Source organism: Python bivittatus, unplaced genomic scaffold (assembly GCF_059951505.1).
Source record: "Python bivittatus isolate LINGU-HERP-01145 unplaced genomic scaffold, Pbiv_v1 ctg000480_np1212, whole genome shotgun sequence".
NCBI classification, from domain to species: Eukaryota; Metazoa; Chordata; class Lepidosauria; order Squamata; family Pythonidae; genus Python; species Python bivittatus.
This window is the reverse complement of record NW_028277075.1, coordinates 76,308,300-76,332,150: the sequence shown is the minus strand read 5'-3', so window position 1 is coordinate 76,332,150 and position 23,851 is coordinate 76,308,300. Positions and strand designations below refer to the sequence as shown.

At 40.4% G+C, this 23,851-nt stretch overlaps 1 protein-coding gene and 1 pseudogene across 1 annotated transcript in view; both read left to right on the top strand.

The window, feature by feature from the left end:
• PLCD4 (phospholipase C delta 4) overlaps positions 1 to 22,871 on the top strand; it is a 36,696-nt gene extending 13,825 nt beyond the window's left edge. The window contains exons 2-16 of the mRNA XM_088146378.1: positions 231 to 289; positions 2,474 to 2,632; positions 3,538 to 3,766; positions 4,194 to 4,323; positions 5,725 to 5,956; positions 6,289 to 6,490; positions 7,041 to 7,185; positions 8,043 to 8,195; positions 9,291 to 9,455; positions 9,987 to 10,143; positions 11,594 to 11,710; positions 13,375 to 13,553; positions 14,543 to 14,678; positions 16,251 to 16,400; positions 18,324 to 22,871. Of these exons, the coding sequence (XP_088002504.1) occupies positions 265 to 289; positions 2,474 to 2,632; positions 3,538 to 3,766; positions 4,194 to 4,323; positions 5,725 to 5,956; positions 6,289 to 6,490; positions 7,041 to 7,185; positions 8,043 to 8,195; positions 9,291 to 9,455; positions 9,987 to 10,143; positions 11,594 to 11,710; positions 13,375 to 13,553; positions 14,543 to 14,678; positions 16,251 to 16,400; positions 18,324 to 18,427 (2,283 nt within the window). The 5' untranslated portion in view covers positions 231 to 264 and the 3' untranslated portion in view covers positions 18,428 to 22,871. The remainder of the gene's footprint in view (positions 1 to 230; positions 290 to 2,473; positions 2,633 to 3,537; positions 3,767 to 4,193; positions 4,324 to 5,724; positions 5,957 to 6,288; positions 6,491 to 7,040; positions 7,186 to 8,042; positions 8,196 to 9,290; positions 9,456 to 9,986; positions 10,144 to 11,593; positions 11,711 to 13,374; positions 13,554 to 14,542; positions 14,679 to 16,250; positions 16,401 to 18,323) is intronic.
• On the top strand, positions 15,225 to 15,373 carry LOC112541402 (U2 spliceosomal RNA; annotated as a pseudogene).
• Positions 22,872 to 23,851: the final 980 nt, after the last annotated feature.

The following is a 23,851-nucleotide window of genomic DNA, read 5'->3' as shown; positions in this document are numbered from 1 at the left end:
CATCTAAACAAGACTAACTTCTACATCTTTCTACTTAGAAGTATGCCTACTGAGATTATTGAGGATAATTTCCAAGTAAATGTACATAAGATTGCACCCTACATATCTCCTTTTCATAGGAAATTTGAAGCGCTTTTGAGACGTCTTTGGAAATCCAAGAAACAGAGTATTCTGTCTAGTCTTCCACTTGTTGCTTTTTCTTTCACTTCCTTCTACTTTTTGTGTTATAGGTGTCAATTCTTCCAAGCTAGAGAAGGACAAACCATGTCTTCACTTCTCTATAGTGTTCGTAAGTATTTTCTGGAATCTCTGGGGAGCCACTAGTACTGGCAACTCATCCACAGTGGGCCTTCCCTAATTGAGGCCTGCCCATCAGTTCAGTCCTTGTAGCCATTATATGTGCCTGCTTACTTGTTTCCTATCTCTGTCTGGGCCCAAAGGAGAAGGCAGGTGAACAATGACAGGGTGACTCTGGTTGCTGGAAGGAAAATGCCATTTAACTTAATGTTACTGTTTTCTTTTGCAACTTAGGACCTTTCTCCACTTGCACATAAACAGAGTGTGGTTACGCCTTGGATACCTCATTCCTTTGCTATGTCCTGATGGCATTGCCTCCATCTCATTCCAATCCATACCGGAGGCTGCCTTAAGTTTTCCTTAGTTGTTCCAGTTTTAAAGTAGCATGTTTCCTCATAACTAGGCAACAGCATTACCAATTTTATCATGAGTACAATCTGACATGGTTCATTGATGTTTCAGTGGAGTTGTACTCAGATGATCCCTGAATATTTATTGGGTACTTTCAGCTTGTATAGGCATCCCCTCCACCTCTTCTCTGTTCCCTGGCCACTGTTTTTCAGAGCTATTTTGCTCTGGGTAATGGGAGAATCCAGATCTAACCCATTATCCAGGAGAACTGTTTTCTCCTCCATACACTAGGCTTTGGAGAGGGATCAGCCCAACTAACAAGTGACAGGTGCTGGAGAGATATAGAATGTGGTAATAAGGAGGCTGTTATAACATACACATACACATACATCTGCCAGATTTTAAGTTCAGCTATTTTAAAAAATGGGTTACAGCTGTTTCTGAAGAACACTAAATTCACAGTGGTGTGGGATTCACAGTGTGTGGTAGGAAAGAGACTCCTGCAACACCAAGCAACCCCACCATCATATGCCTGTCAGCTATAATAACTAACAGGGCTGTGAGAGGTGGGCAGGAGGAAGGAGGAACTGATTTATCCCTGGAATCAGAAACTTGGGGGCATTGAAGAAGCTCAGTAGCACCTCCTATTCAGCCTTTGAATCAGCTGCTGGGGACTTGTGGAAAGCATGGAATATGTATCAACAGAGGGCTGAACCTGCAGATCTAGCTATTTGCTCAAACTCATTAAGCCCTGTGTGGTGAAAGGAAAACACTAGCCTCCTTGTGAGTAAGCCACAGCAGCAGAGTATGAGTGTCTGCAAACTCAGGGCCTGCTGAGCTTAAAAGATGCTCTGAAGAAAGAGCAAACAGTGGAGGTTGGAAAAGAAGGTTGAGGAGACAACAAAGGGAAGCCTACAGAGAAAGCACCTGCTGGATTACCTTTATCAGGCCTATATAAACTAACTCTCCCACCCTTCTATACTGCCTGGCTGGGACTCAGCTCATTGGCCAGGCAGAGAAGAGAGCTGGTGTCTCATGCAGGAAAGCCTTCCTCAGAGGGGAGAAAGGGGCCAGAGACTTCTCAAGTAGGGAGTCCCTTTCATCCCCAGAGGTGAGGCTGAAATGATTATGATGATCGTTGGTGTGAGACCAGGAGGACAAGCCTTAAACTGCTGCTGCCAGATCTGTTGACTTCCTCGGACAGACATTTTATTTTGAATGTTACTTTCAGTTCTTGCTTTGAACTGCTGAGGCTCTAATGAGGCTGTTTTTGTTTTCAGCTCTTGTTCCTGAATGCTCAAGGGACTAGAGGGAATAAACTTCAGCAAATTCCCTACATCTTTGGAGAGTCCAGTATTTGCTTTCTGTTACTTGCTACTCAGCTCCCCACTACTCTACAAGGGTCTCTGCCGCACTCTGACCCAGCCCCAGCCTAGCCCTTGGTTAAGAAAAGTGATTAGTGGATATTTTCTTAGACTCTTAGTTGTGTATAGGAAATGTTTGGAAGCTACTGTTTCTGCCAAAGTAAATGTTACAAAGCACTGATTGAAAGGACATCCAAACTTTTGCACCTGTTATATTCACTGTTTTCTTTTTTGGAAACAACTGTGAACAACTGCACACAAATAGTAACTATGCATTCCAATTTGCAGAAAGATGACATGTTAAACTATGTACCAGGTTGTGTCAGATTCTGTTCACTTAGGGATTCAGTGAAGCGTAAACATTGACCAGGGTGCCTCACATTTACGTTTAATTGCATATGATTGTTAGCGTACTAGAACTAACACACTCCCTGACTTGAAATGTCCAATCCTCTGCTCAGGTGTGCAGCTGGATGACAATCTTGTTCAAATGCAACAGGGAACAATGATGCGCAAGGTGAAATCCAAGAACTGGAAGAAACAACGATACTTCATGTTACAGCATGACTGCATGACCGTTTGGTACAAATCCAAGATGTCTGGCAAAGCCAAATCAGCCTGTGAGTTTGACTGCCTGCATCATATTGTTTGCAACCGGGCTGATTCTCAGTAAAACTGTCTTTGAGTTTACCCTTGCAAATAATGTACAAGAATTGGGACATTGGGACATTTTCTTTGTGCACAAATCTACTCACAAAGCTGTATAATAAAGTTTGTCAGTATTCAGGGTGCACAATAAGAGCAAAAAGACAACTAAGCCTGTTATAAGTATTGGTTGGCACAGCTCCAGAGCTGCAGCAGACTCATACTGAAGAAGGTAAAGTTTTGCAAAATGTTATGTAGATGTGTATGTCTACATGTGTGCTGTCAAGCCTCACAACTTCTCATATGTGCATGACATTTTCTAAAGAGTGGATTTTTTAAAGGTTTGTTTAAAGTATTTACAGTATGTTTGAGAAAACTAAAGTTTGGGATGTGGGTGAAACCCCCAGGCTGATTCTCTATGCAGTAGAACGACCATTGCTACTTTAGCTATGTTGGGTCTTATGTAATTGACCTCATCTGGAGGACACCAAGTAGGAGAATGCTGAATTCTCCTTCAGGCATCAAACATATGCTACCAAATTGCCAATTAAAGTTATTTTTGTTGCATGATATTGTATGCCCCATAGAGGCACAGAATGCCTTCTTGTCATTTTTCTGCCTTTTATGATGCTGCTGAGTCAGTGGCATTCTGGGTGCAATCATCTTGTCTTCAACTAGTAAGGAGAATTCTACTCTGAAATTATCCTGGATATGTTTTTATTCATTTTATTTAGTTAATTTCCTTTGCTCTAAAAAAATAACTTTGATTCCTCTGTGTGTGTTTATGTACAGTCCAGATAGAGAAGCGAGGAATGCTTTTATAACTTAAGCTCAACCCTCTATGTAAAGACTTGTCTTTTCTGGTTATTCTTCCCTCAAGTCTCGGTAAGTGATGTGGAAACAGTTCGTGAAGGACATCAATCAGAGGTACTGCAAAGTCTGGCTGAGGAGTTCCCTGCTGAGTGCTGTTTCACTGTTGTTTTCCATGGGCGGCGAAGCAACCTAGACCTCATTGCTGGTTCAGCTGAGGAAGCTCAGTGTTGGATCCAAGGTTTGCGGCGCCTTGTAGAGACTGTCATTAACATGGATCAAAAAGAGAGGCTTGATCAATATCCTTATCTTTAGTTATCTACTATTCCTTTCAGTGCTTTTCCCACAAAAAGGGGGGAAAGGCCTTGGAAGCTCAGCTTGAGTCTAATATCGGAGACACACTCACACATCTACATAAATGTTTTTATTTCTATTTATTATTTTAACCATCAGTTAAAAATGTAATACTTTCCTCCCTTTATAAAATATAGGGAACAAAACAGCCAAAAGAGAATTTCCTATAGTTTTTTCAATTTATAGTATATCAATTTAACTGCTTCGACTACCGTCTGTCCTGAACCAGCAAGGTGCCAACACATGCTGATTTCCAGTGTGTTTTGTTCTGGCAAAACTATGCCATGTTTGTGTGCAATGTTCATGCTTTGAAGACATATCTCTGCTCAGTTCCCATGAGTCTATTTTCCTTAATCCATGCTTGGGTTGCACATGGATCTGTGACTGGTTTTTAAAAGCTGATAAAGACAAAGATGGGCGCATGAACTTCAAAGAGGTACAGTACTTGCTGAGGATGATGAATGTGGATATGAATGAAGACCATGCCTTCCAGCTCTTCCAGGTAAATCTGTGTGTGCCAAAGGGGAGAATATGTGGAACTAGATTACATAAAAGCGATTCCTTCGCTTGTTCATAAGAAGGCAACACAGTCACATTGCCACCATCATCCACTGATGAGAGAGCAGATATTCTAGCCTGTCTCGCTCTCTGCATACAATGTTTTCAGTCACTCTATACCCCAGTGGAATATCCATCTAGCTGTAGTTCCTTGCCAATGTAAATGCTTTGTTTCCGGGAATACAATAACACAGGACAACCGGGTGCTGTCAGTCCTCAGTTTAATACTCTCTTCCTCAGCCAACATGCTGGATGGGAGTGGTAGGATTTGTAGTCTGGTGTTTTTAGAATACTACAATCAATTGTAAAATAAATTGAGTAATAAAAGGGTTAACCAATAATTAAACAGCTTCTGTCTTCTTATCTTGTCTGTTTAAAGTAAATGCAAGCCCATTAGATGAGGCTCATGCAAAATATTGCAACACGCAGTTCATGTAATAGCAGCAACAATATCGGCCTTCCTCTGTTGCTGAATTGAAGTGCTCCACACCCATCCTTGCATTAGCAAAAAATTATACCAGCGTGAAATTTGACTTCCCATTGCCAATCCCTATCCCGCTTCTAATTGCCTGTGAGTTCAATCACTGCCAACCACCTGACTTCCCTCCAAAGGCTAACAGATGTTACAAAGGCTTTCTTTGGACAGGATCAGAATTGTTGGAGATGTGAACCCCTTGGCACTGACTCTTCAGAACCTCATTACCAGCTGATCATGAGAGAACCATGGGATGTAGACAGAGCGTTAAGGATATACTCTGAGTGCTCTTTATTAACTCTACCTGCTCTTTATTTTATGAGATTGCTGATCTCAGATCATTTTTATTTGCCTTTCTTCATTGGCATGTGCACATGGACACACATGGCGTATGGTTTTTGACTCAGTGCCCGGTAGCCACTCATTAGCTATGTGCTAGGCTTTGCCTATCCCTATAATGTATTTTTTGGAAATAAATCTCTTTTCTATTATAAAGTGTACTTCACTAATCTTTGTTCAAGTCCAGTTTTCCTAGCCTCAGGAATCCTCATACATGCATACAGAATGCTTCAGTTTCCAAGAAGAAGAAGAAGAAGAAGAAGAGGGAAAACATTCTTTTAACATCAGTAAGCATGGTTTAATTTGTCTCACTCATGGATTCAAGATGAGATGAAAGCAACATTATGGGAACTAACAGAAGAAAGATGCTGCTAGGGCATGTTTGCTCTTTGATTAAATCCAAGTGGAGAAAGGCTCTTAATTCCACTGGCTCCATCAGTGGGCAGTAGATCTCATTTGCCCTGGTTTGACTGTGCTTGTTTTGCCTCCTATCCAAGGAAACCATTGGTCAAAGTCCTCCATTCCTTACAGATGGCTGACAAATCAGAAACAGGGACACTGGAGGGAGAGGAATTTGTGCTGTTCTACAAAGCACTAACTCAGCGGGATGAGGTGCTTGAGCTTTTCCAGGAATACTCTGAAGATGGAAAGAAGTTGACCCTTATGGAGTTTGTGGACTTCTTGCAACAGGAGCAGATGGAAGTTGGTGGCACTGATGAGCTAGCCATGGAACTGATTGACAGATATGAACCATCTGAGACTGGTGAGTTCGTAGGGAAATAAAAGGGAAACTGATGGGTCTGTAATCTGGATAAACATCCAATGCTGGTACAAGTTGTCTGTGAAGTGCTCAATGATACATCCAAGGTGTGACTTTCCAGTTTTAGCAGAATTCCACATAATCAGCATTACTTCTTGTATCAGTTTCATGACCCCATTGTCACAGAGACTGCTAAGACATCTATTTTTTCCTGACTCCCCAAAGGCTCCTGTTTAATAGTCCTTATTCAGTTCAGTGTCTGTCTCTCAGCAGAGCCTTTGTCTTGAGAAGCCTATCCATTTCTGTTTCTCCTCACCAGTCCTTTCTTCCCATAGGCAAGGCTCGTCATATACTGAGCACAGATGGATTCCTCATGTATCTCTGCTCACCAGATGGCTCCATCTTCAACCCTGAGCACAGGAAGATTTTCCAGGATATGTCTCAGCCTCTCTGCCATTACTTTATCTCCTCCTCTCACAACACATATCTGATGGAAGACCAGCTGCGAGGACAAAGCAGTGTTGAAGGATATATCAGGTATCATCATGTTTATTAAAAAAATAAACATAAAGTTTAGTAAAATAATGTAAACAAAAAAAAATTAAACTTCCAGGCCCCGGAACATCTGGAACATCTTAGTTAAAAAAAAAATTCTCAGAGCCTCCAATCAAGAGACAAAGCTCTAGTGATAGAAATTTGGGTGCATAGAAATTTGGGTGCATCCCCCTTAGTCTCTCATAGAACCCCTCATAGTTCTCACAACTTCTATGGAACACAGTTTAAAAAACCTGGTTGTAAACCATTTCACCCTGAAAGATTTTGCTACATTATAAACCTAGCAGGCATGGACCAATGTATTAATATTCATACAATATTTAAAGAAGGAAGAGGGGAGAAAGCCTGGTAGTTGATCCCCAGATTGTCGTTTAATTTGTGGAAGTGGAAAGAAACATGTTGCAATCAAGGGATCTCTTTTTATTTTTTTTTCCTCTATGTTTGCTCTTCAACCAGATAGCAGCTGAGGAAACTGCCAATACACGGGAACTCAGGTGCGAAGGGCCAATGAATTGCTTTCTTCTCCCCACAGGGCTCTCAAACGGGGCTGCCGGTGCTTAGAGGTTGATTGTTGGGATGGACCTAATGGAGAGCCAATTGTCTATCATGGCTATACGTTCACTTCTAAGATCCCTTTCCGGGATGTTGTGACAACTCTTGAGAAGTATGCATTCTGGGTAGGTTGGACACTTCTACCACAAGGAATAGGGCTGACCTCTGCTAGGTGGGAAGGGGGCGATGATGAAAGTATGAATGGGTTAGCCTTGAGCAGAAGGAGTTTAACATAGCACAGAATGATGCTAAGTTGCAGGGTATATTCTGTCTACAATGGGGTCAGCTATCTTCCTGAATAAGGGTATTATGTAGCCTTAGAGATCTATTTCACCAGCACTCTTATTGTAACTCAGAGTCCCTTCCAAAACAACCTACAATGACCAACTATTTACTATGATATTAAGTATAATTACTTAATTTTTAAATTAAATTCTCTCCCCATGGCTTTGAAGAAAAATCCATGTACCACAGGTGGCCTTGAGAATCATTCATGCTCAAATATAATTCTACTTGAACCCATCTCATTCCTCTTTGAAATTTAACTTGGGCAAATGGGTAACTGTTCCTAAATACAAAATTTCAAAATGGCAGGTGTTGTAATGTCCGTACACAAATACATATGGGATGGAGTTTGTGTTTGGACATCACAATGCACATTTTGTTATTTGCCTTCTCTTGCCCCCTCTGTGGGCACATAAGCTAGGGTACATCACAGATTTCTCAACTATTATTGACTGTGTAGTTTTGTAACTTTCTAGCAATGATATTACTCCACAACCCTAAGGATCCTCAAGAAACCTGATTATCCTCAAATTTCCTGAGTAAAAAGGCGGCTATACAAGCAGGATATCCATCAGCTTCCAGTGATCCTTGCAATAACCCCATTGCCCTTTTTTGGTTCCTGTCTTCAACTTTAATCTCCCAAACTCTTTACCATCATTCTCATATTTATCACCCTATGTCATCCTCAATCACACAGGTTTCTGATTATCCCATCATTCTGTCTATTGAGAATCACTGCAGCATAGAGCAACAAGACATCATGGCACAACTGCTGAAAGGCATCCTGGGAGAACATCTCCTCATCTACACCATTGATGGCCTTGTTCCTGTGCAATTGCCTTCACCTCAAGTAAGGACATAGGGTAATTCATGAACTTTCATCTAATGATTATCCAGGCTAGCTCTTTTCTAAACTTGACTATAAAACTAAGAGACATTCCCAAATTCATAGATAAGCAGATAGATATTAACCAACCAGAATACCAGAAAAGAGCATGCAAGGTATTGAAGTTTTCAGAATTCTCCATCAGGCTTCATGGTACAAAAATCAAGGGCAGAAGAAGAAATAGAAATGCCCTAAATTATGCCAGATATTATAATCATGGGGTCTGCAATGTAGATTTAACAACAAAATGAGCTTACACGGAATCTTTCCTCACTTGTACCTAACAGCAGTGCAAATATGCACAGCCAAGCTTTTTTTTTTTTCCCTGCTGTGTCCTCATAACTGTGTTTTTTGTCTCATCCCCACCTATATTTGAGACAGCCTTAAAATGTCATTTTCCCCCTTATATTTCACAGATTTTGCCATGGAAAAATATGTTTTACTGAAAATTGGTCAGTGGTGCAGTCAGGTGACCCACTAGAGGTGGCATCAGGCTCACATCCCTTGGTCACTTTAAGCTGGTGTAGGCACACCGCCTTCCTGGAGCCTGTTTTCCAGGACTGTCTCTGTTTTGGGCAACAGGATAATTTGGGTCTTTCAAACCAGGATCTCCCTCTGCACCTTCCTAGGCTCTTAGCTGGTCCCAGCTGAGGGATCTGGATCAGCTTGAACAACAGCTGACTGATGGTGATAGAGGGACTGCATAGTGGTTCTCTGCCACTTTATGGAGCAACACTCCTTGTGTCTCTAAGCTGTTGTTTGAGTTGTTTCTTAAGAGGGATTTACTACTTTTCTGGAATAGTGCTAAGTCTGTGTCCAAAATGAGCCCAACTATCAGCTGATAGTTGGGTGTTCTTTGAATGCACCAGTGCAAAACCCTTGCACAAAGTCAAAGTGAGTGTTGATAGATGGCTGTACTCAGCAGTCTTGCCATCAATCAAAACTTGCCCTTGTGGAAATGCTAGGGTCTTACAGCCAACCCAGCTTGGCTAAGCTGCCCCTGTCAAAAGCAGTAGAGTCTCCTTCCTGTTCCGATCTGGCCTGTGTGTCCCCATGCAGGAACTGAAGGGCAAGATCATTCTAAAGGGCAAGAAGATTGGGTATCTGGAAGATTCTTTGAATGGGTATCCAAACAAGATGCCTGAGCGGGAAGAAGTTATTGACGAGGAAGGAACTGAGGTGGAGGAAGAAGCCCTGCGCAGTGAAGACAAGAGAAAAGAGAAGGTATGTGGATACCCTCCTGGATGGCCTGCTATTTACAACAGGGGAGGGCAACCTGCACCCCAAGAACCATATTTTGTACCTTCCACAATGTTCCCCAAAATCATGCCACCTAAATTCATTGTCAAATCACAGCCTAACAATAGCAAGATTTTCTGCTGATTTTCCCCCCAAATGGTCTCCAGTAGATTCATTTATCTATTAATGTTTAATCCCTCCCTTTTCCCCATGAGAAAATTTCGCTCCCTCCCCACTTACATTGTTGTGTCACCCTCATATTTTAACAATAGTCAGTTTGGGGAGGCAGTGAGGGGGGACACTGCTAGAGTAAAAATTTGTTGTGTAAAAGCCAGAACTTCAACGGATGAAATGACAAAGGAGTCATGCTCCACATGCAAAGAGAGGGTTTTATGTATGTATGTATGTATGTATGTATTTATTTATTTATGGTCTATTATTTATTAATAAGGAGAATCTGCAAATGGACATTTATATGTATGTATGTATGTATGTGTATAAATTTTTTTTTTCCAGAAAGGCAAACAGTCCCTCTCCAAGGAACTTTCGGATTGTATTATCTACTGTAAGAGTGTACCTTTCTGCAGCTTCCAACATTCTTGCAGCCACTACAAGTCATATGAGATGTCTTCCTTCACTGAATCCAAAGCTCGCAAGCTCATCCGAGAAGCTGGTGAGAAATTGGGGATGGAATCTGCTGGCAGGCAAAATGTTTAGGACAAGGATTAATGAATGGGCTTATAATTCTCCCAAATGCTATTCTTGCTTATTCAACTTTCTCTGCCACTAGAACATAGGAGACACAAGCAGGCTGCAATTCTACTAACTTTATATCAGATTTAAAAAGATAAGTCTCCTTTAAGTCAGGCTTGACTCCTGGTGACTTCATGGACACATTCAAGTAGTTTGTTTAGCAGTAATGTGGAAGTGCCACTGCCTTTTTCTGAGATGTTCTTTGAATATCAGTCTAACCTACAGACTGAGACCTGGCATCTCCCAGACTCACACTTCTGCTTAGCCCAGCCCAGACTAGGTTGGCTACCTGCTGTAAATTCAACAGCCTCCCCACCCATGCTCCCTCATCACATCAAGATTCTTCCCTAATTTTCTCCAACTCCAACTTCAACTAGAAACTCAGTTTTCTCCCTATCTTTCAGTTCAAATCGTAGACTGCCTCCAAGCTACAATATTTCTCTTTCCTTTTTTCTTAGTTGAGGATTGTCATGTTCCCTAAACACGTTCCAAAGACTGAAAAAGGAACTCCCAGCTATCAAAGAAAGTTCTGAACCTTCTTTCATTTAAAGCCTTGATTCTGTTACAAAGCACTGTAAGGGAAACCATAGGCTTGGGGTCCCACACTGTATTTGCTTAATTGTATTTTATTAAATAAATCACAATCCAATCCTTTGCAAGAGTTTAAACATATTCTGCGTCTCATTCAAAGTTATAAAGTTTATTAATGTAAACAGAGAATTTCAATATTCTGTGTTTAACTTGCCTGACATACTGTAAGCCAGGAGTTTTCAAACTTTTTCAGGCCGTGGAACATATTAGTTAAAAAAAAATAAAAAATCCCAGAACCACAATGATTGATTCATAGTTTGGTTTGCCATTACAGCTTAGCGCAATATGTAAACCCAGCCATAAAGATAAGTAGATAAATAATCAATAAATAAGTAGATAAATAATCAAGTTTGGTAAATTCAGAACAATCCCCATAAGTATGTTACTCATCTATGTGCTAATTTCAGCACTAATTTTAGCGTTGGTTAAAATGAATTTTACTAAAACTGGATGATTCTGCAATTTACAAGTAACAATACCTAACAAGTCTTGGAAAGGATGCAGGAAATTCCTCCTACCCTGCTTTTTGTTATTAAATAACTATTTTATGCACATTAGGGTTTTCTACATTCTTTCTCAGGGCTCTGAGAATAAGATGGGATGGTCTCTTTTCTTAAGTTTGCCTGGAGGCCTGGCAAGGCACCCATACATAGAACATTGTTTTTTTGTTCTGGATAAATGCTAAGTGTTCTAGTATTACAACCCTGCTGGGCTTCTTACTTCGTTAATCACTGCTGCCATTACTGGATCCCTAACCATTGGTGTACTACTTCCCACAGGGAATGACTTTGTCCGCCATAACACCTGGCAACTGACACGGATCTTCCCCAGTGGGCTGCGGACTGACTCCTCCAATTTCAACCCCCAGGCGATGTGGAATGTGGGGTGCCAACTGGGTATGCAGAAGGTGCAAATGACAAGGAGAAGATGGGGAGGGAAGAGAATGTACTGTAACGGTGGGGTTGTTTGAATACCCAGTATAAGGCAAATTGGCATTTTTACCTAGAGCAAGAAGGCATATCACTTTTCCATTTCTTGCTGCGAATTGTCCTGAAAGCTTCTTTATGGAGCGGCCTTTTAAATAGCATAAATAAATAAATGAGAAACCTCGTCTCAAGAGATGGTAAAATGATCACCAAGTTAGCCAACTTTAAAAGGAGGTAAAGCAAAGACATAAGGCTGTTGAACCTACTAATCGCTATCTACCACCATCAGGATCAAAGGCCCCCTACCTCTGAATATCGTTTGCTGGGGCACAATAGAAGGAGTGAGCTGTTGTGTCATGTCCATGGGATACATGGGCGGAGATGGCCCATGTTGGCATTTGATCTTGATCCAGAGTCTGGTCTCCCTGGTTCTTATTTACAATTATCCGTCACAAATGTCACCTCCAAGCATTCTACCATCATTGGGGTCCTACTGTGTTAAAAAAAAAAAGATAAACTATCAGGTATTTTTGTAGGGCAAAGTCAATCATTTGTGCTATATTATTTGTGTTATATACTGGATAGATTAGGAATATACTTTGTGAAGAAATATGAAATTTTGCACTTTTGACTGTTCAAAGTGTTACTATTTGTTTTTCCGTTTTATGGCCTGAGTGACCAGTGCTAGTCTTTATGGTGCTGGTGTTTATATGGGAAAGGAACTAGAATTCCTGAATCCTCCTCCTCCTCCTCCTCCTCCATCTTTTGCTTCTCTGTGAGCAAAACAAGGGCTAATGGGAGTAGAACTTAGACAATAGGATAAGCAGCAGCTGCTAGAATGGACTGGAGTGTGAGAAAACAACAATAATGTCAGGCCACCCTTTTTTTTCAACTACACATTAATAGATGTGATCTGTACTAGACTTCCCCAATCTGATGCCTTTCAGATTCCTTATAATGATAATTCTCAGAATTTCCAAATAGCATAGCCAGCATACTGGGTGAATTGTTTGAAGCCTCGTGACAAAATGGACAAGAGTGGAGGGCATTAGTTTGGGCAAGATTGTTTTACACAGCAGTCTAATTCACACAACACTCTAAGCCAGTGTTTCTCAACCTAGGCAACTTTAAGATGTGTGGACTTCAACTCCCAGAATTCTTCAGCCAGCATACTCTCTGAGGAATTCTGGGAGTTGAAGTCTACACATCTTAAAATTGCTAAGGTTGAGAAATGCTGCTCTAAGCAGTTCTTCGCTTAACCAGAGTTTATAGGGTAAGCCCCTATTGGCTAAGTTTACACTTTGCACTGAGCCATTTTATAAACCACAATAGTTGATTTCACATATATGAATTATTCCCTAAGCCATGGTTTACTGAAACCACAATTGGCTGGGTTTGCATAAGACAACAACTCATGTTATGGCTTAATGTATTGTGTGAACTAGGTCAGTGTGTTAGACTGGGATTTAATTTGTATTGCACAAAAACGGTGATGTTCCTCTACTGCTTTTTCATTGTTCTTCTCTCTCAGTTGCTGCTTGTCTGGAAGAACTCTGTGGAGGATAGGTGTGAGATTATAAGTTTAAAAATAAATAAAGTAACATAACTGTTCCATCTCATCTTCCTCATTTCAGTGGCCTTGAATTTTCAAACTGCTGGTAGAGATATGGACTTGTACGATGGGCTTTTTAGTCAAAATGGCCGCTGCGGTTATGTGTTGAAGCCAAGTTTCATGAGGGATAGAGAGACAGCCTTCAGCCCTGAGAACCCCCAAAGCAGGGGTGAAGGTAACCCCTTGAGCTTAGTTGTTAAGGTACTGTATGTGTCTGTACCCATACTTTAACTTTAAACATTTGGGTGAGGCTAGAAAAATATGGAACTTCCTCATACTCAGCCAGGCCAGTGATCATAGAGTTCTGCCCCTCCCCAAGTTCTTAACATTATGTTTGTCTGTTTGTTTGTCTGTTTGTGTATAAATATTCCTGCTACACTATTATGGTTCAATAAAGTCCACAATGACAGATAAAAACAATAATTATATTTTAAAGGAAATTTCCCTTAAATTTCCCCTGTATTATGGCAAATTCTACTGCCTACTTTTCCTGGAATTGCCTTTCTTTTGCACTGGAAAGTCTACATATGATGAAGTTTGTTTGTTTGTTTAATTAACTAATTAATTAATTAACTAAGGATCTAGATTTGGGGAGAGCTGCATTTGATGCTGGCTGAAATGTGTGTGGGGGCATGACACGTGGCAAAAGGCAAGGCGGAACCAGCAGCTAGAGTGAAAAGAACTTTTTTCTCACTTTTCCTTTCCTTTCCTTATTACTGCTACCAGCCTAGTGTTCTCCTCTCCCTCCAATCAAGCCAGTCCATTTACTTTTCTTTGTTTAAAATTCACATCTCCTCTTTCTGGAGCACAGGTCCATTTTGCCAGCCCCACAAATGAATAGACACAACCAATGAGCTCTCCAAGAGTAATGGCCAGAGTATCTTCTAGCAGACCCTCCAGCTTCTGCAGTCAGAGGGAATGCTGGTGGAGCCCTTTGAGAGCATTTGCCAGAGCAATGGCTGGCTCAGTAACATCAGTGCCAATGCAGGAGTCGCAATTCTATGGTCAGTTGGCAGCTGGGAACAAAAGAAGCCTTGGGGATTCTGAGTGCTCCTGGTGAATTGCCCAGGTTCTTTTCTTGTAGCTCCCCACGTTAAGCAGCATGTTGCAAATTTCCCCAGTTAGTACATTGCAGCTTCTGCCTTGTAGCTTTGACTTGAGTTTCATGCTCATGTGATCTTCTCTTTCAGATCATTAGTGGGCAGCAGCTGCCCAAGATTCCCAACAGCAAAGAAGGCTCCATTGTGGATCCATTTGTGCGAGTGGAGATTCATGGGATCCCTTCTGACAGTGCCAAGCAAGAAACTAAATATGTTGACAACAATGGTGAGCCAATCTTATTGTAAAGATGAAGGAAGTTGGGCCTTAGATCTTACACATTTTTCTTCTTTTTATTTCATTTCATTTCATTTCATTCAATTCATATAGCCATCTATCTCACATATATGGGCAGCTCACAAGTTAAAATGACAAAAAACAAACTCATTTAAACAAAATTAAAAACAGTTAAAATAGTTAAAAGAATTAACCAGAAACATTAAAAAACATGGGAGAGTGCCAACCTACAGCTTACAAACAATACAGCCATCTCGCAGGTTCCCCATCTCCACAGGATCCCCAGGCCTGATGGCACAGCCATGACTTCAGAGATTTCCTAAAGACCAACAAGGTTGTGGCCAATCTAACCTCAGGGGAGATGATGTTCCAGAGGGCAGGTGGTATGGCAGAAAAGGCTCTCCTCCTGGGTCCCATCAGACGGAACTCCTTCATAGATGGGACCTGTAACATACCCCTTCTGCAATCTGCACCAATGAAATTCACGTTCTGGACAGAATAAAATAAATCTATCATCAGAATAAATATACAAGTTTCATCACTTCTCAGCCTTTTGGCTGAGATCAAGTGTAATATACACTTGAATTTAATAATATAAATTTAAAGTATTAGCCATCTTAAACTTGTCTGATGTCCAATTCTTGCAGAATTTCATTCATTGTGGAATTCAGACTGGGGTAATGGTACTCAAGAAATACAAAGACAGGCAAGGTAACTGGGAGCTCTGGAGAAAGATGATATTATGCAGACATATAAAACTTCTTAAGCAACATGGCATTACAGTGTTTGTAGCCCCTTGGGTTAAGCCTAACAAAAACTAGTTACAGCAAACCCTTTTTCACACTAATGAAAGATACTGTTCTTATGCTGTTTTATATTAATGTGATGTTTTAGAGGTCTATTCTAAAAAGAACATTTTGTTACTAGGTTTGAGAAGATTTACTTGAAGAGTATCTCTGAAATACATTGGTTGAATATTCCTATATAGCAAGATAGCAGAGTATAGAAATCATGAAAAATCCCAAAGCTGAATCTGATTTTACCTCGGAATGCAGCTGATTTGCCCTGTTTAATTCAGTGGAATTTAATCATGGCTAACTTTTTCTTCATAATTTCAGTTGCTTAATTACACCCAGTTTCAATTACATTTTCATTTTTTCCTGTGTATTCATGCTAGAAACATGAAGCGATGTTTTGGAAAGAAAGAGGAACTTAAAGCACATGCCACCAGCTTTAAGGACTTCTTTTCAAACATTCAGAATAGCACCTGCAAGATTAGGGTGTTAAGATTGTGAGGCAAGAAGGGATATGGAAGACAACTGCTTAAGGAAGCATCTTAGAAACAGTACTGAAGAGGGAAGGCGTATGAGTTTTTTAGGGGAGAAGACTGGAAGAGTCTAAGGCAGTATTTCTCAATCTCAGCAAATTTAAGATGTGGAGTTGCTGATTCTGGGAGTTAAAGTTCCTGAGATTGAGAAACACTGGACTAAGGGGAACTTAAAAGAGACATTGTGATACCCTACAGTGATGGCATCCTCTCTTTATTTCAAAATTCATGGACAGGTTTTAACCCACAGTGGGGTGAGTCCTTTCGGTTCCATGTGTGGGTCCCAGAACTGGCCCTTCTACGTTTTGTGGTGGAAGATTATGACAAGGCATCTCGGAATGACTTTGTGGGGCAGTATACGCTACCTCTCACCAGTGTCAAAGCAGGTATGGGACTCCTCATTACACTAGTCAAGGGGTGGAATTACCTCACACCAAGTCCTGGGGATGAAAATAATGATGGTCCCTGTTATAAACGGGTTGGGGGGAATCACTTCCAACCACATTGGTAGACCTCCTTTTCCAAGGAGTAAAAAATAATTATGATAGGCTGCCACCAATCAGGTCGAGTTTCCTGTCAAAATGTTATCTGTCCAGCTGGGAATTTGTTAGGCCTTCTACTAAGGATGTCCTCCCTTCAGCCAGCTCTAGGGAAAAAAAAAAAAAAACAGAAACCATGCTGTGGATCTTTCTTCCCCAAGCAAGAGGATCACAATACAATTCTGTGAATGTAAGAGCCAGTTGTCAAGCCATTAATCCTTGCATGTAGGAAAGACTTTAAGGAGCAATTTGATTTTAAAACTAATGAAACCAAACTTCAAGGTAGAAAAAAGAGTTTGGGAAATATAAAAGCAGAAGTTTATAAATGTAGTAATAAAAAAAGAAAGAAAAAATATGGGGGAAATAAGGAAAAACAGATATACCCAGAATTCCAAATAAAATGAATACAGTCAGCACAAGTTACACTAGTTACCTCCTTGAAGAAATTCTTGAGTTTGAGCACTCATTCAGAGTCCATTGCAGAGTGTAGCAGGGGAGAGATCATCTGACCTTCTGTTGGGATATTGTCAGACAGGATCTCCTATTTCTTTCTTCTTTTTCTAGAGTGCTATCTTCAGTTTTATAGCATATGGAAGATAAGGGAAAGCCACCCTCTTCGGGGAGAATGACTGTTGCATTGCCCAGTCAGGGACAATGTGGCAATTCTGATGTCCTGGGCGAGGCCAGCAAATCAGAAATGAAAATGTAGCTAAACCTTCCTTCCTAAGAATGCTTGGTGGAATGATAAGGTGCAGAATAGTTTTTACATTGTACTTTAAGGGGTGCTATCCTGTCATACCAAAAACGAGGCACTGCCACACTCCCTATCTCTTTGACAACTATTTATATAACACACAACATGTTTCCAAATTTAAAATTCTAGGATTCTTTAGCTGGCTATACATACCAGTGAGCCCTCATTAAACGGGTTTAACCAATAAAGTATATACAATAATTCACTGAGTTCATTTTTATTTCAAACATATTTTTTCACAAATTCACCCTCCACTACAAAATGTCTAAAAGTAACTTCACAGTATAGAAAAACAAAGATATAGAGACACGGCCATGGCCATGGATGGATCAACCTTCAGAATCCCCCCGAATGTGCTTTCTTCTCATAACTTGGATTAATTATTGCAAATATTGTTTAGGTGTGTTTCTTATCTATATCTGCTGCTGTAGAAAAGCCAAACAACAGAATGTTGTGTAAGAGAGAGAACTCATACTGTCTTGTATTGTGAATAAGAAACAAATACTGTTCATGTATTGCCACAGAGTTACCTTGGGTCCTCAAATAAGGTGGTAGAGGAATATGGAACATTTCAAAACAGTCTGAAGAATTAGAGCTCAAAATTTGGTCCAGTTCAGGCTGGAATCAACAGTTAAGAAAAACTCTTTCTAAAAACAAGCTTATATGTTCCTTCTGGCTTTTACTAGGAACAATCCAGTGCTTAAAATAAAACTGCAAGTGATGCATGCAAATACTTGGGCATCTTGCATGGTTGCTATGTATTATTTCTAAAGGCTGAGGTAGCAAGATTAGAAAAGACCTTAACAAGCTGTTGCCAATGACAGTTGGCAGCTCTGAATGAAACAACCAGTGGAAGTGTGGTGGGAAAAGTGGCAAAATACTGGAGGAAGAAGAGCTCTCACAATGTGTCCTCTGTTCCCTTAGTTAGCTTGCTCCTGCAGATGGAGAAGACAGAAAAAGGGTTGGCTTTGCCCTGCTTAAAGTAAGGCTTTTTTGTACCTTCTTTTCCTGTACAGGATATCGCCACATCCATCTTCTTTCGAAGGATGGCACTGGGATCCCACCAGCATCTCTGTTTGTCCACATTCACATAGGGGAGTTGTCGACTGAGAACAATTAAATCACACTTCTGTATCACACAATGCAACTCTTCCTTCTCTGCCCCCTTTAGTTTGGAGAATGAGGGTGAATGAATGAGACAAGCCACTTAAGGATTTTTTTTATTCACCCCATCTGCCAACCATCTCTTACTTCTATGCGGAAGTGGATTGGACAGAAACATTGTTTTCCACTGGTATATTTATTTTTAAAAAAATACCAATTGTGTTATTTTGCTTATTTATTTATTTTTATTATTGTGATTTGCACAGGTCTCACCTATTATAAAATCTACCTCCATCTTGTACCATTAACACTCTAGACTGTTACACTATGGAATCCAACCCACCATGATGGAGCAAAATTCCTTGAACAACTTTGCCTATAATCATGGGCTTATCAGGATAGCTGTGTTAGGCCTTGAGCCAGTAGAAATGTGTACTGGCATAAACTGGACTGCCCCTATTACTGATCTGAATTTTGCAACAGAAATGAGGCTGGTGAAAGGTTTGTCCTTAGGCACCTATTGTGGGCCTAGTCCAAGAAAAGAATTGATGGATTCCTCCAACCTGGTTTCCCTTATAGGTTCCAGTAGGAAAACCATCACTAATCACTCCCCCTTATATGGGACAGACCTGGGTGACTAAAGGAAGGTGCTTAGAATGATGGATTAGCCACCTGTCAGACGTGGAGGGATATGTGGAGTGAAGCAGGAGGAAGTGTCCCTGATGTTCCTGCTTGGTACAACTCTTTTTCCTCAACTGTGACATGGCAGTCAAGTTTTTCTAAAGACAAGATTACTGTTCTGTAGAAAGAGCACTAAATCCCTGTCCAAGAATAGTCTGGCTAATACATGTAGAAAGGAAGGAAGATGACCTTGACAGAAATATGCAAGAATTGTTACCCAGGCAAAAGGAGCTAAAACATTTTTTAAACCTGGGAAACAAAGTAATATTCAGAAGGAGCTCAAGCAGATGCCTCCCTGATTCACAGGGTTATAAGAAAGGAGGGTGGGGGAGGTACAGCACAGTCAGACTTGCAAGATTGATGTCAGCCTCACTAGATAGACCAGACCAGGAAATCAACTCTATAGGAAGACTAGAACTACCTTTATTGAGATTGGCTATACAGGTAGTCCTCACTTACCGACCACTCATTCAGCATCCGTTCAAAGTTACGATGGCGCTGAAAAAGAAGACTTACGACTGGTTCTCAAAGTTGCAGCTGTTGCAGCATTCCCACAGTCACGTGATTGTGACCTTTACAGCTGGCTTCTGACAAGCAAAATCAATGGGCAAGCTGGCAGGAAGTCACAAGTTGTAGTCACATGACATTGCACTTAACCCACAGTGATTCATTTAATGACTGCAGCTGGAACTGACGAACTGATGTCATTAAGTTGGGCACAGTCACCTGACTTTTCGCTTTACAACTGCATTGCTTAGTGATGGAGTTGCTGGTAGTGAGGACTACCTGTAATAACAGAATCTCCCTGATCCCCAGTGAATCAGGGAGGCATTTGGCTGAGCTGTTTTGAAATATTATCTTGTTTCCCAGGGCTTAAAAAATGTTTCAGACCCCTTGGCCTATATAACTTGCATATTTCCATCAAGGTCATCTTCCTTACTCCCTACAATATGTAACAGTGAAAGAGATGTGGGGTGAAGCAGCCAACAATAATGAGCAAGCTCCATCCTTGACTAGACCTGCAGGAGAATGGCACTACTGGAAAATGATCAAGGAGTCCAATTCTGACTCATGGCAACACCCAGAAGCAGTTGGTAGACAGCCACAGTGAATGTGCAGTTACGACTGGCCCATCCATGGTAGCAGTCGTCACCATGGCACCTACTGCCACCGAAGCCAGAATAGCACTGGCACTCCCCTACCCCAATAATAAAAATTGTAAAAGAATTCCAACATGCAAAGCCTCATAGTGGAAAAGCTATAGTGCACCTCATGGTGACAAAATTAGCAACTGCTGGCAAAACCCACTCTCCTGGTTTCAGTCTACCTTCTAGACAACACAGGGCTAGCGCTCTTTCAAGAGTGCTAAACACATCTTTAAAAACCAGGTCTGGTGCAGAGAGAGAGCTGTCTATCATGATTTCAAAATAGAACAGGGGGAATTAATTTTAAAAGTAGACAGGGAGCAATTTGTGTTGCACACTGGACATATGTATTACTAATTAAATTAGGCTAATTAAACTTTACCCTGGCCCAGTCCCTTTTCAGATGGGAGGCCATAGGCAGCCTTCTGTAGCTGCTGACCCTGAAACACGGGATTAGAGCAAGACTTTCCTTTTGTTCTATCCTAGTTTTCAATCTATTACTTTAATGTCACCCTCATCCCCATATGCATGATTAGGGACTTGTCAGGATCCCATTGGATCCCTTTCAATTCATGAGAGCTAAACATTTTTGAGTTAGTGTGCTCTTGGTAATCTCTTTTAAGATGTGTGTGAACCTGACGTGCCAAGTTATGAACAGTATTTTCCACATGGAAGCAGTTCCTGTTTAGATGGATGTGATCAAGTAATGTAAATATATGTACTTGGGTGAGTTAGCTTTCAGGCAAGAAGTAGCAAGAACATACTTCACTGATTTCTTGAGAACCTTCATCACGTTGAGGGCCAGTTCCCTTTCTTAGATGAATGGAGTGGACTTTCTCTCTAGCATTTGTCCACCAAGAAACTTTGACAGCCAGCTGTAATCTAACACTATTTTTTTTAAAAAAACCTATGGGCTAGGATCAAATTGAGAATAGGTTTCTGAAATTCCAGCAAAAATATTATGGATGGATTTGTTGTTTCTATGAATCCTAGAGATTTTTTTTCCTAGAACAAAATATTTGGAAACCTTACAAAATGCTATTGAAATCTTTCCTGGTACACTTAGGTTGCTCACCAGCCATCAACTATTTAAACTTTTTACATATATGTTGAGAGGCAGCCTCTCTCACACAGGATATTTATTGGGTATAGAGATTAGCAGCTGGAATGCCAGTTCAAGAATCTAAAGAAACAAAATTGATAGCTAAAATGTAATGAAGAGGGAAATTCGATGCTGACTAGATTGACTAGCGTGCCATTAGAATTATATTTGAACCTGTTGAAACCCACTCTAATCAGAAGGACCAATGTGCCCCTGAAGGTTTATTTCAAAACTACTTTTTCTGGTTACAGCTTGCTCATGTGCTATGGATAGCATATCCATGCTTTGCTCTCTAGCTCACCTAAACATCCAAGACACTCAGCTTTCAACCCTGTTGTGCTTAGCTTGATATCTAATGCAGTTGCAATATGTGCAACAGTTTCTTCCAAATATGGCTTCCTTTACAAGGACCTATAGAAATTAACTGTTTTATCCAAATAAATGTACTACTTGTGAGAATGGTCCAAATTACTTCTAGAGTACAGGGGTTTTATTGTTTATGTTTTTATTTTTTTTTATTTCAGAATGAATGTTATTGCGACGTTTATTAGTGTGTATTAGAAAAGAAAGCTAATCTTGGTGGGCGACACTGCTCATAACCCCCGTTTCTGAACCTCACATTAGTTTCCTTAGGAACCTATTAACATAACAAGATAGATTCTGCAAAAGCAGAACTTAAGCTTCATGTACTCCATTTCAGATACTTTGGTTCCATGTGACGTACAGAAGAAGTTAAGAAGGTTAGGGAATATTCATCAACCTCTCCTTCTTATGTCTTTGGCTTGTTCCCCCAAATGTTGCAGTCCTTCAAAATTAATGAAGGGCCCTAAAAGGAAAATTCTGGTTGAAAGCCTATTTAATCATGCTGAGGTTTTAGATTTGTGTTTCAAACTCAAATCAGAGCAGAAACAGAATCACGGCAGTTACTTTTAAAAGTAAATACAAGTTTTGTGTGAGCAATTTCTGTGAAAAGCAGAGACATGGAGGGTATTTATTTTATATGATACTTTTGTAAATGTAGAACAGAAAGTCTCATATAACCTAATCCTATGCTTGTTCAATCAAAACTGTAAGATTTAGTCCCTGGGCAGTTTGCATAAGATTATAACCTTATTGCAACAGACCTTCCTAGTCAGATGCAAGGTTATGTGATACATTAATGCAGGTATTAGGCAAATCAAAGGAAGAGGAGATGTAAACGTGAACAGGAGCAAACTGGACTAGAAAGAACCACAGACAGCAATGCGGGGGGAGGTAAAATTATTTGCTTATTTTGTTTTGCTACTTTTGTATGCCTTTTGGTTGTATAATTTCAATTTCTTTGGTTGATGAATTGCAGACAGAATAAAGAAGAAAAATTGAGAGCTGTATATAAAAGGGACAAAGAAACTATTAAACTATTTTTTCCCCAAAACAGTTGTTTGCGTGTCACTAGAAGAAATATATACTGCAGCAGAATTTTGTCAATTCTGCATAGTATAGAAACTGGAGAACTAATCACAATATGAAAGCCTATTTGCTTGTCTAAATATCCACAAAATTGGCATGTTTCAGTTGTAGCAACCACATACAATAAGGGCTTTATGGTGTGCAATACACATAAGAATTTGTACTCTTGATTCTGCACAGCAGTGGCTGATTAGATTAGGAAAAGAAAAAATTCTGCACACTACTCCCTCTTCTCAGGCATAATTTCTTGGGAAAATAAAGACTAGACAAGGATATATAACCAACACATTATACAGAGCGGATGTTCACTTTAGTACAGAGTATGAAACTTATAAAGGCACACTATTCCATGCCTGCTTTTTGCAAGTTTGAAACATTAATTTTCAGCCCTCTGCAAGCATATCACATTATTTGCCTTCTCCATAAAAGTGCACTGTTGAGAATAACGTCAGAGGACAGTTTGAATGAGAGGTATTTCAAACCTGGAAGACAAGGCTTAATATGGAAGTTTCGCAGAACAGCTTATAACAGACTTGTTAAATGCAGCTACTGTATAATCTTTGCTACTCTGAAACACCTGAAAGGGAATATCTTAGGGGACACAACTCTGCCTCCTGTCCTTCTAGAGGGCTGCAAGAGGCTCTCTGATGATGCAATGACATTACCAGAAAGGGTGAGGCCATATTTCGTTGACCATGGGAGGCCTCTAGTAAGCAAGCAGCACTATCTTGTCCTTAATTTTACAAAGATTGCTTTTTTCAGAGTTTTAAGGATAGAATGGTAACAGTTTTCCTCCTGGGGGCTTTCCCCTCCTATTCCCACTCTTAAAATATGTATTAAAATAAAAAATGGGCCTGAAAAACAGAAATGTCAGGCCACTTGGAAGGGATTTTGAAAAATCACAAGTGGAACGTACCATTGAAATTCAGCTGTTTTGCTACCCTATTTTGGTGATGCAATTTCTGTGAACTAGGAGACAGTATGATTGCCAATCACTAACCTAAAGCATTGCAAAGTAGCAGCTCAATAAACCCTCTAGGAGCTCTCATCAAATGGTCTCATT